General features: G+C 41.5%; 1 protein-coding gene across 1 annotated transcript in view; it reads left to right on the top strand.

The window, feature by feature from the left end:
- DLGAP2 (discs, large (Drosophila) homolog-associated protein 2) overlaps nt 1-12,211 on the top strand; it is a gene marked incomplete at its 5' end in the record, with an annotated part of 84,361 nt that extends 72,150 nt beyond the window's left edge. The window contains 3 exons of the mRNA XM_008589870.1: nt 4,678-4,769; nt 8,699-8,851; nt 11,831-12,211. Coding sequence (XP_008588092.1) covers nt 4,678-4,769; nt 8,699-8,851; nt 11,831-12,049 — 464 coding nt within the window. The remainder of the gene's footprint in view (nt 1-4,677; nt 4,770-8,698; nt 8,852-11,830) is intronic.
- Nucleotides 12,212-13,778: the final 1,567 nt, after the last annotated feature.

The raw sequence follows: 13,778 nt of genomic DNA on the forward strand, positions 1-13,778 counted from the left end.
TGAAAGGAGATCTCTGGAAGCAGTGGCTGACCCACACCAGTGCTACAAAATTAGTCACAAAGTAACCCCAAGAGATTAGAGGTTTTAAATATTCCAATGATCATTTCAAACTCTCTGCAGGTTTTACAAAAATCCACTTTAAATCTTGGAACAAAAGAATAGTGCAAACGTTGTTCTGGTTCTTCATAGCAAATTTAGATAGAATTGGAAATTATAGAAGACGTGTGAAAAATAAATTAAAAGAGCCAAGTAAGCTAATCAAATTTCTTTGTACATCAAAGGCAAGGGTTATATCAGGTCCTTTGTAAATTTGCATTCTGATGAGCATTAGTCCTTATCTGCAGCTCTTGAGAGAAAAAAGTGTCTAAACTGTGACAAAAGTAGGGAAGGATAGTGAAAAAGAATAAATTGAATTTTCACTTCAAATTCTTTCCAATTATAAGAAGCTATTTACATTATAGGTATCAGATAGGATCATTCCCATTCATTGAACAGCAAAATGCTCCTGCCATTAGCAGTCATGTCCTTAGCTGCATTCTGACATTCATTACCTTTTCCTAGCTATATTCAATTTATACCCTTTATAAAAACTCTCCACTACATTAAACCAATATCAAGATATCACCCATCTCTTCATGTTGTGCTAAAGAGTATAAACTGAAGTACTTTGTGTTAATACTTTAGCTGACTCCCATTTTAAGAGGAATGTGAAAATTAAGGATTAAAACTTCAAATTTTATAAAACTGACTTTTTAATAACAATTTAAAAGGAAGCATAGAGCCAGTAAAACAAGTGCCTTTATTAGTCGCTTCTATATATTCCTACAGTGACAACTTGATTAAAACAAGTTCCTTTAAATATTTTCATCAATTATGCAGGTTATAGAATACAAAATAGAAATTTAATATTCCAAAAGCAGAGGTGACGCCTCCCCTTGGCATCAGTGAGACCGGGGATTGTGGGCTGGGGAACGTGGACAGTTGAGGACGTGAACATGTCAGCAGAGGAGAAGGTGCCTCCACTCCCTGCCTTGTCAGATACTGCACACAGCGCCCTGCCACCTGCCCTGCCACCTGCTGCCGTCCTGGACCCTGACTGCCCTGTCCCCTCCTTCCCACACTCTTAAAGACAGAGCCCTCATCACCCCATCCCACACCGTCTTCAGTGGCTTCCTGTTTTCTCCCCACGTCCTAGCCCTCATTAACCTAAATAACAGAAAGGCTCTCTAAAACAAAAATGAGTTTACTTGGTAACGTAACACTGCAATGGGAATACGTGTGCCGTAGTAAGCCATGTGAGTGTTCAGGGAGGTAAAGGGAGACAAAGGGTTTTTGAAGGAAAAGTGATGGATGATCACGGAGTTGTTTGGGGATAATTATCCTTGGCTACAAGGATTAACAACAAGGATGACACCAAGCTGAGTTGGACAGTCACTGGGCAGACGTCTTTGCACAAGTATCTTTTTGTGCAAGATTGCGATGGCCTTTGTGCAAGGTTGTGGCTTTGCGGAGTCCTTCGTGATAGATTTTGGTATCAGGGCTTCCCCAGCTCTACTGGGGGGGGGGGGCACTGTTAACACAAGTGACTCCACTTTGATCCCGACAGCTTTCACTCCCTCCTACCTCTCTCTCGCTCCCCATTCCCAGTCTGGCTGGCAAATCAGATCTAAGAGGGTGGCGGGATGGTAGCGGGTATAGGGGGAGAAACAAGCACCTCTTAAAATGGATTTGTAAAAGGCACAAGGGCCCAGGTATCAAGATGTGTAATAACCTACCATTCTATTTCTTCATTTTAAGACTGAAAGGATGCCAAAGTGTAATCCAATTTATTCACTTTTATTAAAAGTTATGGTGTTTTACTCTTTTTAATATCCTAAAAGCAATCTAGAATTAGATGATATCAGGGAATTACTGTTAACTTCTTAGGAATGATAACGAAATTGTAGTTAAACAGGGTGAACTCAGGTGAAGTGCTAGCTACAGCCTACTTTCAAAAGCTTCAGGAAAAAAAAAATGCATGCACATGGCAAAGCGCTGGTTGCAGATCCTAAGTGATGAGGTGTTTGTTACACTTTTCTTTCAAGTTTTTTTGTTTATGTGTGAAATTTTTCATAATAAAACTTTGGAGCACAATAATCTAGGTTATTACATAAAAATAAGAAAATACAGATGAATAAGGGAGAAGTTTTTATTATCCTCCCCAGAAGAAAATCACTTTTAAGAACATGTTATGTATAATGCTAGACCCTTTTTTTTTTCCCCCTGACCAGTAAGGGGATCACAACCTTTGGCACAGTGTCGTCCGCACCGCGCTCAGCCAGCCAGCGCACCGGCCATCCCTATATAGGATCTGAACCTGCGGCCTCAGCACTACCAGTGCCGCGCTCTCCCGAGTGAGCCACAGGGCCGATCCTAGACCCTCATCTTTTAAGAAATGAGTCATATACAGTAGAGACTTTCACAGATGACTTCTTTTACATCACAACATGTCTTAAACACCCTTTCAAATCAACAGGTTGCTTCTGGAACATCATTTTCAATAGCCTCAATCCATTTTATTATATGGATATTAAAGCCCTTTCTAACCACTGTCTGTGATTTTTTTTTCCCCTAAAGTCAAGCAAAGCAGAAGGAATACAGCAGCAGCCATAGGTTGGCCAATCAGGATATGAGAATCTTTGTTGCCAGTTTCTAGTACATGTTGAGTTCACCTCTCTGGAGCTCAGTTTCCGCCTCTGGGAATGATCTTCAGGCTTTGCTCACCAGGTGTGCACTAGACCAGCATGGGCACTTGTGAGGAACATCAGTCAGACCCCACCCTGACTCCTGAGTCAGAATCTGCCTGGTACCAAGGTCCCCCAGAGACCGACAGACAGATCATTAAAGTCTCCTGAGCTCTAATCATCTACACTTCTCTAGATAAAACTTCAAGTGCATAATTTTTCCATCTTGAAATGCGTAAATCTTCAGATGTAAGTGGTGATGGATCGCTCGCCTCTGCTTTCAGGAGGGACAAATCTCCAGACTAAATGTCCCGCCTTTTCTTAACCATTTTCCACTGGACTTTGGCAAATATGTTTCCATGAACATTTTGATGTACCCTCCTATAACCTTGCTATGGCTCTCTTCTGGTGAAAGCCTGGGAGAACAGACTGAACTAGTAAACTAGCAACATTTTGAGTTCTAGAGTATTTGTGATTGATTAGTTTCTGTGCACTGCAACGAATCTAAAGTACAACCAAAAAAAGATGATGAAATTGAGCAGATGGAGTAATCCACTCCTGCCTGTAGTAGGTAGATGATGCTCCATGAGCAAGCTCCAGGAAGGATGGCCCTATCCTCAGAGTCCCCAAGCTGAAAGGCAACTAGGTTGAGACCCTGGGATAAACTAAGGCATAAGATATCTAGATCAGCTATACCCCACCACATGGGCAACACCCCCACCCAAATGGTGACCCAGTAACAGAAAAGCCAGATACCTATGCTGTACAAACTCCGAAGAATAACTTTTGAACTGTTGCTTAGGCAAATAAAACTTAGCAGTATAAATGGGCCCATGGCAGAGTGGTAAGAAATGGGTTCCAATGGATTCCTGAGTGGCTTTGAGGATCGTGTGAGATGGGATCTCCCAAAGCCCTCATTGCCAAGATAGTGACTGTGCTTACAGCAGACTAAGGATTGGGCATGAGAGAAGAAAAGGAGAAAATGAGAAGGTTTGGAGGAGCATGGAGATAGGAAGCATGGGTTTTTGCCCCTTGCATTTCTTCAGTAAAGTCTTTTACCAAAGACTAAATCCAGAAGTGATCACACCTATCTTTCTTTATTAAATCCATTCCATTAATAAAACTTCATTGTTTACTTCTGAAAAAAAAATACTATTGGTTAGCCAAATAAAATTATACAAGATAGGAATCAATTGTAGATTAAAGTGACTCTTCATGCCTCATTAAACCCGTGGCATGCTTACTCACAGCATGTTCAAAAGTGTAACACCACATTATGAATATGCTGGATAAATTGATTGGCGAGTCTAATTGGTGTGAGCATGTTGCGGGAACTCGTGACCCTTCGGCTAACTCTGAGAGGAGAAGCAGTGTCTTCTGAGTCGTCATGATCCTCCTGTGTGACCTCTTTCTACAAAGCTTCTTCATATATAAATCTCTTAGTGCTGCCATGCGACAGTTGCCACTAAACATTATTAAATTGAATCCAATGAGGTAACAGATATCAATGTTTTTCTAAAAATTAAGGAATTGGCATCTTAAGAATGTTCACTAACACATGAAGGAGTTCATTAAAAAGAGGAGGTGGTTAGGATCTTTTTATTCACACATGCTTCCCTATCTTCCAGCTCATCTGAACATCAAAGCTAAAATAATCTTGAAGCCCAAAATAAGGAAAACTCCCTGCAGTACAGGCCACTTTCTGTGGTACTGACCCATGAATAATATCCTTATAGTTGGCATTTGTTCATCTTTGAATTCCCTTCATGAATCGGGAATGGAGAAGATGGAAGAAAAATTCAGACAGCAGACATGTTCCCCACAATCAATTCAAAGTTCTAATCTTCAGTAAAAGGGATAGTGGCTGTGCCCCTGTGGTTTACTCCCTCTGTGTAATGCTTTTGCTCTTGTTCTTTAGTTGACCTGGTTTTGAACTTTTTTTTTTTTTTAACAGTTCTCGGTAAAATCAGGAGTGCTGTTGGGAGTGCCCAGCTTCTCATGTCTCAGAAATTCCAGCAATTTTATTGGCTTTGCCAACAAAATATGGTAAGTGAGTCCTCAAGTAACCTCGATTCCTTACAACCAAGCTGATGAGTGTCCATCTTATACATTCTCCCTAATGCTGAATAAATCTACAAATAGGACCTACTTCCCAGCTCTGGGGATGGACACTTTACAGGGCCCTAGTTTAAAGGAGCGACCAAGGCTGAGGCTGCAAGAGGGGACAGGTTGGAGGAGCAGGGAGCAGGGAGTGGGCAGGAAGACTGGAATTTCCAGCAGCATGGTATGAGATCGTACCTTTGCAGCTCAATTTTCTACCGGAGAATCTAAGAAGAGGAGATGAAAAGTAAATTGCTGTTATGGCTAAGTGACAAAGAAAATGATCTGAGGTAGCTGGGAATAAAAACATACAAACAAGTACATTTAAAAAGATTTAAGAAGAAATTTTAGAAATAATTGAGCCTTTAAATTTTATAGTCAGGAGCGAAACAAATACATTATGAACTTGATCACTTAATACAGTTGGTATTAAGCTTAGTTCTTCCTGACAATCAAAGGGAAAGAAAAACCATATATATTCAAGGAGGCTTCAGAAAGTTCATGGAAAAACTCATAATATCTTTTCATTTTATTTTTCTGTGGACTTTTTTGAAGTACCCTCATATAGATATTAACATGTACTTATATATGCATATATTTTTATATACACATATTAATATATGTTTGTATATATGATATACTTACCTACACACAGGTACATGTGCATACAAGAGTACTTCAAAAAGATTGTGGAAAAATAGAATTAAAAAATAATACAAATCTTTTCAGGAACTTTTTGAAGGCCCTCATACATATATATATTTTTTCTTATCTGACTAAAGAAAGCATTCACTTTATTTTATAAGAAGTAGCTAAATAGTATTCACTTTACAGGCTGTTTTACAATCCATACTTGATTTCTTTCAGAGCAAACATTTTCAGTAAAATGCACATGGGTCTCTGCTAGGCCTCTGTAACAGTGGTGCCAGGTGTTTTGATTATGCTTTGTTTGGTCTCTCATTTGCAAGGACATGTGAATATACAGGATGTTCTTGTGTCAAAGGAAGCACAAGTACATCAGAGCTGGCAATGCATGTCTTGTAATTAGGATCACTAAAAAATTTGTTTTCTCTAATAATTTACAATTAACTCCATTAAAATTCATCATAAAATGTTAAAAGTTACCAACATGTCGCCTTTGACAGTTATAATCAACATTTAAAAAGGGAAACAGAGGAAGATTTAACAACCTCAACCTAAAGCATCCTGCATATAGTCAAAGGAACGTACTCACACCTATAAAATGTTCATTTTCTCTCTGCCAGAAGCGTCTAATATTAGACTTAAAATAATTCATTCTAATATCTTTGATCCCTTTTGAGTTTTGAAATATCTGGCTTGGCTACTTCCTTTTCTTTTGGGTTCTACTCAGTATTAGTACAAAAAAGCTCTGAAACATTTGTTGGGGAAGACTGGCATGAGGAGGGGAGTATGTCTGCAACAGGCCTGGCAGGAGAGAAATGCTGAAAATGTATGCAGATTCTTTGCTCACTAAAGCAAGGTTGTCCATGGTGTAAAGTAGCATCGCCAGTTGCTGGAAGTTTTAGGGAGGTAAGTAAGCTTTAAGTCAAGGAAATGACCCTAGGAAATGTCAGGACCCCACCCAGATATTTAGGACAGACTACACATTCTGTAGTGTAGTCATTCTTCAAGGTGAGATGTATAGGTGACTCATTATGTAACTAGCATAAAAAATAATCTCCCCAGAAACTTATAGCTTGATTCCTGTGCTGTGGGACCAGCAGTGTGGCGTCCCCAGAAAGCTTGTTAAAAATGCAGAATCTCATTCAGACCTGTAGAGTCTGACTCAGCAGTTTAACAAGGTCCACGGAGGTGTGCATGTCCAAGCACACCACTGACATGCAGAGAAATGCTGCACACCAGAACATGGGCAATGAAGTTCTCATCAAATGGACTCTAGATGTCAGGGCCAGGGAGCCATATAAATTTTAAGTGACTGTGATTTAACAAGGATATGTGGCCCCGCATTACTTAGCTGGGGGAGAGGGAATGGCATGGCACACCATCGACATTAAAAAAAAAATTATAAACATATCAGGTTATCTGAATTTCCAGTGGGTACAAATGCAATCACCATCCTCACCCCCCTGCCCAGAAAAAAACAACAGAAGACATAAAACCAAATCCTTACTATGCCAAGTTATAGCAATGCAGCCATGGCCTGTCATCTGAGACAAGCCCAAAGGACAGTTGTTTTGTCAGACTGGTGGAGTGACAGGTGAAGACAAGCATCTACTCTCGAGTCATGGGAGCCTCAGCAACACCACCAAGCACGCTCCTTTAGGTTTTCTCTTTGAAGCGTGGGAGGAGAAGCCATTTGGCTTTCTTCCCACAGCTTCAGACACCATCCTGTCTAAACCGATGAAAAGAGAGCAAGTTCCTCGTATCTGTAAAGTCTTCCAGAAGAAAGACATGCAGACCCTCCTTTAGTAACTCAATGGCATCTATAATGATGCCTCCTTGGGGGTGAGAAAGCCCCCACACCCAGCCTAGCCCTCCCGTGGCAGGTGCAGCTCAGCAGGCGTCTTGTTCCGACTTCAGTGCAGAATGTGGCCCTGCCTGCAAGATGTTTGGGTTTTCTTCACAAGTTGAGGTTGAATTCAGGATCAACGCAAATGAGTGCGACCTCCCCAGGGGCTCCTTAAAGGAACCCATCCCGCGATACCCGGGCACCGCTCCTGCTGGCATTTGGACAGCCCGCGAGTGCCCTCCTGTGGCTCACGGAGCGTAAGCCTGCTCTGAGCGCCAGTCCTCCTGCGGTGGGGAAGCGCAGGCTGTCACACACAAACCCTCTGACCACCGCCGCAGTGCCATCAGGTTGTGTAGGAGAGAATGGGATGGGGACCAAAAAGGAATCATTCTGAAATGGATGTCAAAACAGGTTAAAGGGATTTTAAACCAAAGCAAATAAAAGTTCATGTTATGCTTAATGTGAACTACTGATGAGTAAGCTGCAAAGTGCACATTTTAAGCAAATTCAGATCAATGTTTACTTACCAGAAATTTCTCTGATTGTTTAAGGCTACCAATTTGGGATAGCCCTCCAGCGAATCAAGGGAGCCACACACGGAAGAGTCATTCAATTTTAATTGTAGGCAATGAGTGGAAACTATATACAAGTGGTCTTCGAAAAGTTCACAGAAAGATTCATATTATCTTTTAATTCTGTTTTTCCACAAGCTTTTTGAAGTACCCTGGTATACCAGGCACTGTTCACAGAAACAAAATACGTCTGTGGGCCACATTAGGCCCATGGGCTGCCAGTCTGTGGCTGGGTGGCATCACCTGGACCTTCTGAGTGTGGGAACCTGTCAGTGGTTCTGTTCCTTCAGGAGATTTACTCACCTGTCCTCTCTCTACATAGGAGTAAGCTAAATATACATTACATTTGTAAGGCATCCATGGCCTTCAGAATTAGACCTAAGATCCATCAGAGATAGAACTGTTGCCAAGCCCATCCCCTCACCACTACGCCACCGCCAGTACATGGCAGACCCAGGTAGCCCCTATCCCTTCTGAATAATCCACAGGTGACCCCAAACACATGGCTCTCTTGCTTTTATGAACTGGCAAGCGTTTAAAAACTTTCATATTTGCCACCGTTCCCAGAATTTTCAAAATGGAACCATGAACTGATGTACTACATATTTTTAAACCGTCATCAAATACTTGTGCTAAAGTAAACTATTACTGAATCACCGTGAGCCTTCCCAAATATTTGTGTCAGTGTTTGAATTGGCCGGGCTTCTCCCTAATTCAGTTTCTTGAAACGCACACATGGGAAAAGCAGCCTCCCTCAGCCTTCTGCCAGCTGGAGACTCTCATGGCTCTAAATTCCCTGCATGTATTCACAGGACCCCAGCGCCATGCCGAGACCAACGTCCCAGGACCTAGCTGGGTACTGGGACATGCTGCAGCTTTCCATCGAGGACGTCAGCATGAAGTTTGATGAGCTGCACCAGCTGAAGCTCAATGACTGGAAGATAATAGAGTCACCAGAAAGAAAGGTGAGTATGCCCATACAGAGCAACTTCCCTGCAAACTGCTATCCATTGGCTTCCCAGCATCTAATCCAATGGCAGAAATGGTCTCGAAATGCTACATGATAATGGGTTTCCCAGTCTTCAGTTAGCAACACAGTGTCAAATTTTCAAATTCACACATGTGCACAAACTGGGGTGGAATTGAAGTCTTGGGCATGTATAGTAAGCAACGGTATCTTTCTTCCTATATCTCTTGCATATAGACAGTTCAGAGGGACACAAGCCAAAATCACACGTACATCTATAGTCTCGTTTCCTATAGGGATCTAGCCTCTGAATTTTCACCAAACCTTTGGACTATTAAAATGATCTCCCCCAGAGGTAGTTTTAGGTCTGGTTATAATGACTGTCGCCTTTTCAAATATGCCTTCTAGTTGTATGTCTAGGGGCAACATTTTTACCTTATTGAACAGTTTGATGATGTAATCTTCCTATAGATCAATCAATCTCAGTCTTTAAAATAGGCTAACAATGTCCATTAAATGTGAATCCTGGGATTTCACTTCTTCCATGATGATATCATCTTCAATAGAGCTAGTAAATAGGTCTGAGTTGGCAATAAATACATTGATTTTCTTACACATTTTAGAGAAGTTTTGAGTAATCATAATCTAATTCTTCTAGACAGACCTTATCAATTAAAATAAAATGATAGAGAAATTAATCCATCATACTTTTGGGCGGTGGTATTTAATGCAAAGCTGAGGCTATATGTCTGAATGATTAGGATGAAAAACAGTGCAGGTCATCATTATTATCTACTTCTCCCCAAAAGATGCCATTGGCTAGCTAGTGTAGTTCTAGGCTAGACACCACAGATGCCACCTCCAGCAACCAACAAGTTCTCCCTTACCACAGACAACAGGCAAGGGGGCGTGGGAAAGTATATGGTACACACAAGCCATGAATGGGACATAAGCAAGTCCAAGTCATCTGTGCTTTGGAAGTGACGGAGGTAATAAGTGACGATCCCAAGTGAAAATACTAAAATGGAACTTAAGTTAGTCCAAATGTATGCAATAATCCTTCCTAGTTTTCATTCTTCAGTAATAGAAAGCTAATATAAGCCCATCTGTGTAGGCTATACATAGAGAATGACGCTCAAAATGAAAACAGTTTCTTGCTGAGGATATAGAACTCCCCAGTTTAAAAAGTGAGCCGCTCTTTAACATAACTGAGGTTCTGAGTCCTAAAGAGTAGACCCTGTCTCTTCTGAACACATTTCTTAAAACTCTGAGTGCTGCAGCTCCGCAAGGCCATCTGGTCTACCCTCTTGTACTGCACATGCCTGGAGACTTTTAAGCCCCTTTAAAAGGGGGACTCTTGCATGAAATGTTAATGCATATTTCTTACAGTTCCATATTTCAGAGGCTACCAAGAGGAAAGAGATAAGTAAATACAGTCATGTACTTAATGTAGGAATTACATTTTTAAATAGCTAAACATTTCGGTAAATTAATTACCCCATTGTTTTAGATGCATGTCAAGTCAAAAGAAAGTCATTGGTTCTGGCCTAAGTCATTGCAAAATAAGCCATGGAAACAAAATTTCAGACACCAAGACAGTCTTCTTATCAAAACACTCTTATGGCCATCAGGGCAGTGCCACAGGTGTCCACCCTGTTCTTACATAGCTGTTCCTTTTCCCCCAGTGCCCAAACACGTCTGGCTCCCTTTGGATTTGGGGGAGAGGCTGAAAGGAGAAAGACACAGATGTGGGATCTTGGTGTTTTCTGGCCCCAACAACTAGATATCTGCTTAGAAAAGGAAAGTGATTCTGGCTCCTTCTGTAGTGTGTCCTTTCCTGAGAAGGAAATAATGACTACTCAGAAGTTCCTATCGTAACTCCATTAGAAAGCAGAATCAGAAGACAGATCCAGCTTTGTTAAATAGATAGAAAAGGAAAGTGATTCTGGCTCCTTCTGTAGTGTGTCCTTTCCTGAGAAGGAAATAATGGCTATTCAGAAATTCCTATCGTAACTCCATTAGAAAGCAGAATCAGAAGACAGATCCAGCTTTGTTAAATAGAAACAACATTAACACAACACAAAACAGCTGTGGATACAGACATTTCACTGGAACAGTTGCAAGCATTATGTATTGCACTTGCTGCAGAATTGTGAAATATATTTTTCTGAAAAAGGCATGGTCGTATTTTAGTGTGACTTACTTGAAAACATGAGCTAAGGGTCAGAAATAATTACTTGCATCCGCACTTGCTGCAGAATTGTGAAATATATTTTTCTGAAAAAGGCATGGTCGTATTTTAGTGTGTCTTATTTGAAAGCATGAGCTAAGGGTCAGAAATAATTACTTGCATCCTTTTAACCAAGAAAATGAAAAATCATTATATATATGATATTCTTGTATATATACTATTAATGTGAATGGGTTTTTAGGCCAATAATAGAGAATTTGGCCAATTCCCGGGGACACCTGTCCATGTAAGATGGTTTTCGTGAGCATACTTGGGATCCTGGCGTCTGCTGGAAAGACTGCAGCATGTAGTAAGGCTGTCAAGTGACAGCTTCCAGACTACTCATGATGCCCAAGAGCTTGGCTTTTAGGTGTTCGCCAACGCTCAGAGATGACATAGGGCTTTGGGAAGTATAGGAATAAGGTAGTGCTAATCCAGCAACAATGTGAAAATAACTCAGAGACGTGAGATGTCAATGTGCAGAATTTATTTTTTTATTTATAAACACTATCGTAAACTCCTCTGTCCCCTTTGAGGAGTTTGAGGGAGCTTATAAAAAGTACATACTATGCAAAAGGCAAAGCTGTCACCACGGGAGTCCAGGGCCAGGGCCAAGTTGAGTAGACGAGTCAGGTCACAGTGCAGTCGCAGTCACAAAGCGTGCACCGGCGTCCAGCGCCACTAGGGGCAGCGCTGCTGCTTCTCTGCTCTGACCACCCGCCAACTTTGACTTGTGATGCTTTACAGGAAGAACGAAAGGTCCCCCCTCCAATACCAAAGAAGCCCCCCAAAGGAAAATTTCCTATTACTAGAGAAAAGTCTCTCGACCTGCCCGACAGACAAAGGCAAGAAGCCCGGAGACGCCTCATGGCCGCCAAGAGGGCCGCCTCGTTCCGCCAGAGCTCGGCCACCGAGCGCGCCGACAGCATCGAGATCTACATCCCCGAGGCCCAGACCCGGCTCTGAGCGCGCCCGCGCCTGCCTTTCCTTCTAACAAATGCTTGTGCAGTTTGCTGCCTACCTGGTCACTGTCGCCCCACTCCCTCCCCCGAGCCCGCCCGCTCTGTGCTCTCTGTACCCCAGACAGACCGAACGCTCTGGACTTCCCAGAGCTGGCTGAGCCCGGGAGAACGGCTTTGTTGTTGTTTTTTTTATATTGATGGCCTGACTTACAGTCAGCTCTGAACCGAACGCTCTGGACTTCCCAGAGCTGGCTGAGCCCGGGAGAACGGCTTTGTTGTTGTTTTATATTGATGGCCTGACTTACAGTCAGCTCTGCGGGATAGGCTTGGTGAGACAAACTTCTCCTCCTCGTTCTCAGAGGACTTCAAGAACACCTCTGGAGATGGAACCCAGCTGACATTTTGTTATTTATATTTTTATAAATTGTGTGATAATTAGAGGTAAGAATAACAAATAACTATAAATGGGTGCATCTCGCCACTCCCTAGAGGCATTAGACAACCCAGGCGGAAGGTGCTACAACTTGAAGGGCAGGAAAGAAAGACCCGTCTCCCCAGTTTAACCTTAAGTGGCTTTTCCCTGAGTGCAGTTGACCCATCTGCCCATCTCTGCTATCCCAGTCCTCTTGTCACGATAGAAAACACTAGGTTCCTTGCGTCCAGTTTATGGTGATAAGTGGTCTCTCCAACCACCAAACTCCCTACCATGTGGTTCTCCAAACACCCAGGGGATTACATGTCTGAACCCACTAAAAATATCCAGCACAGCATCTACACATTCAAAAATAAGCTGAATGTTCCCCCAAGGATGTGATGCATGAAAAGAGATCAAAGCCTTAAAAAAGGCTGGGAGTATAAAGAGAAAAAAATTGTTCTTCTATGAAATAGTCGTATTTTTTATTCGTTTGTAACTTAAAATACTACACACCGTTTTCTTTAACTTTTCTTTAAGTTGCACCATTTATGCTCTGTGTGTTTTTTTATATATGTATATATATTCTCAAAATGCTCTATTAGTTGATTTTGCAGGGTATCCTTAAAAAAAAACAAAACAAAAACAAAAAGTTTGCTTGTTTAAAATGACACTTGTGCTGTTGTAAAAAGTTTAAGAAATATGAATGTGAGTGGTAAGTATATCTCAGCTTAAATGGTAAAGAAGAAATGTTGTATTTTTCCAGAATTCTTTTGTCCTATGCAGTATTGCTAAAGTCAAGAATGTATTTCTTGCCTGTGTTAGACATGAAGGGAGAAAAAGGTCGTATATTGTTATTTCCAGCTGTGGAAAATGACTCTGATTGGCACCAGAAAAAAAGTAGGAAGGACTCTAATAGGCTTTTTGTGTGTATAATTAAATTTAGATGCAGTGATCATTGTTCCAGCATGACTTTGGGTCACAATTCAGACGTGTCTTCAGAGGAAGACTCTATCATATTTATCCATTTGATCCCAGTCTCAGAGTTCTCACTATTACTCAAGGTAAAAGCAGGACTGCAGTTTAAGACAGATGTTTCCACCCAAACACCAGGTCTTCCTTCCCGCTGCTTTAAAAACCATGCACTTAGAGGCAGAACAGCTTTTGATTACCCTGTAGCACTTTGTTTTCTCACCTTGATTTGCACTTTAAAATGTACCCAGCTTCCTCTGCAGCCTGATAAGTTATCAAGAGCATTCAGGGATGTAGTTGCACAGTTGGGGCATTCTTTAGACTGCAGCTTTTCCTTTTCCTCATATTC

This window comes from Galeopterus variegatus, unplaced genomic scaffold (assembly GCF_000696425.1).
Source record: "Galeopterus variegatus unplaced genomic scaffold, G_variegatus-3.0.2 Scaffold5707, whole genome shotgun sequence".
Taxonomy (NCBI): domain Eukaryota; kingdom Metazoa; phylum Chordata; class Mammalia; order Dermoptera; family Cynocephalidae; genus Galeopterus; species Galeopterus variegatus.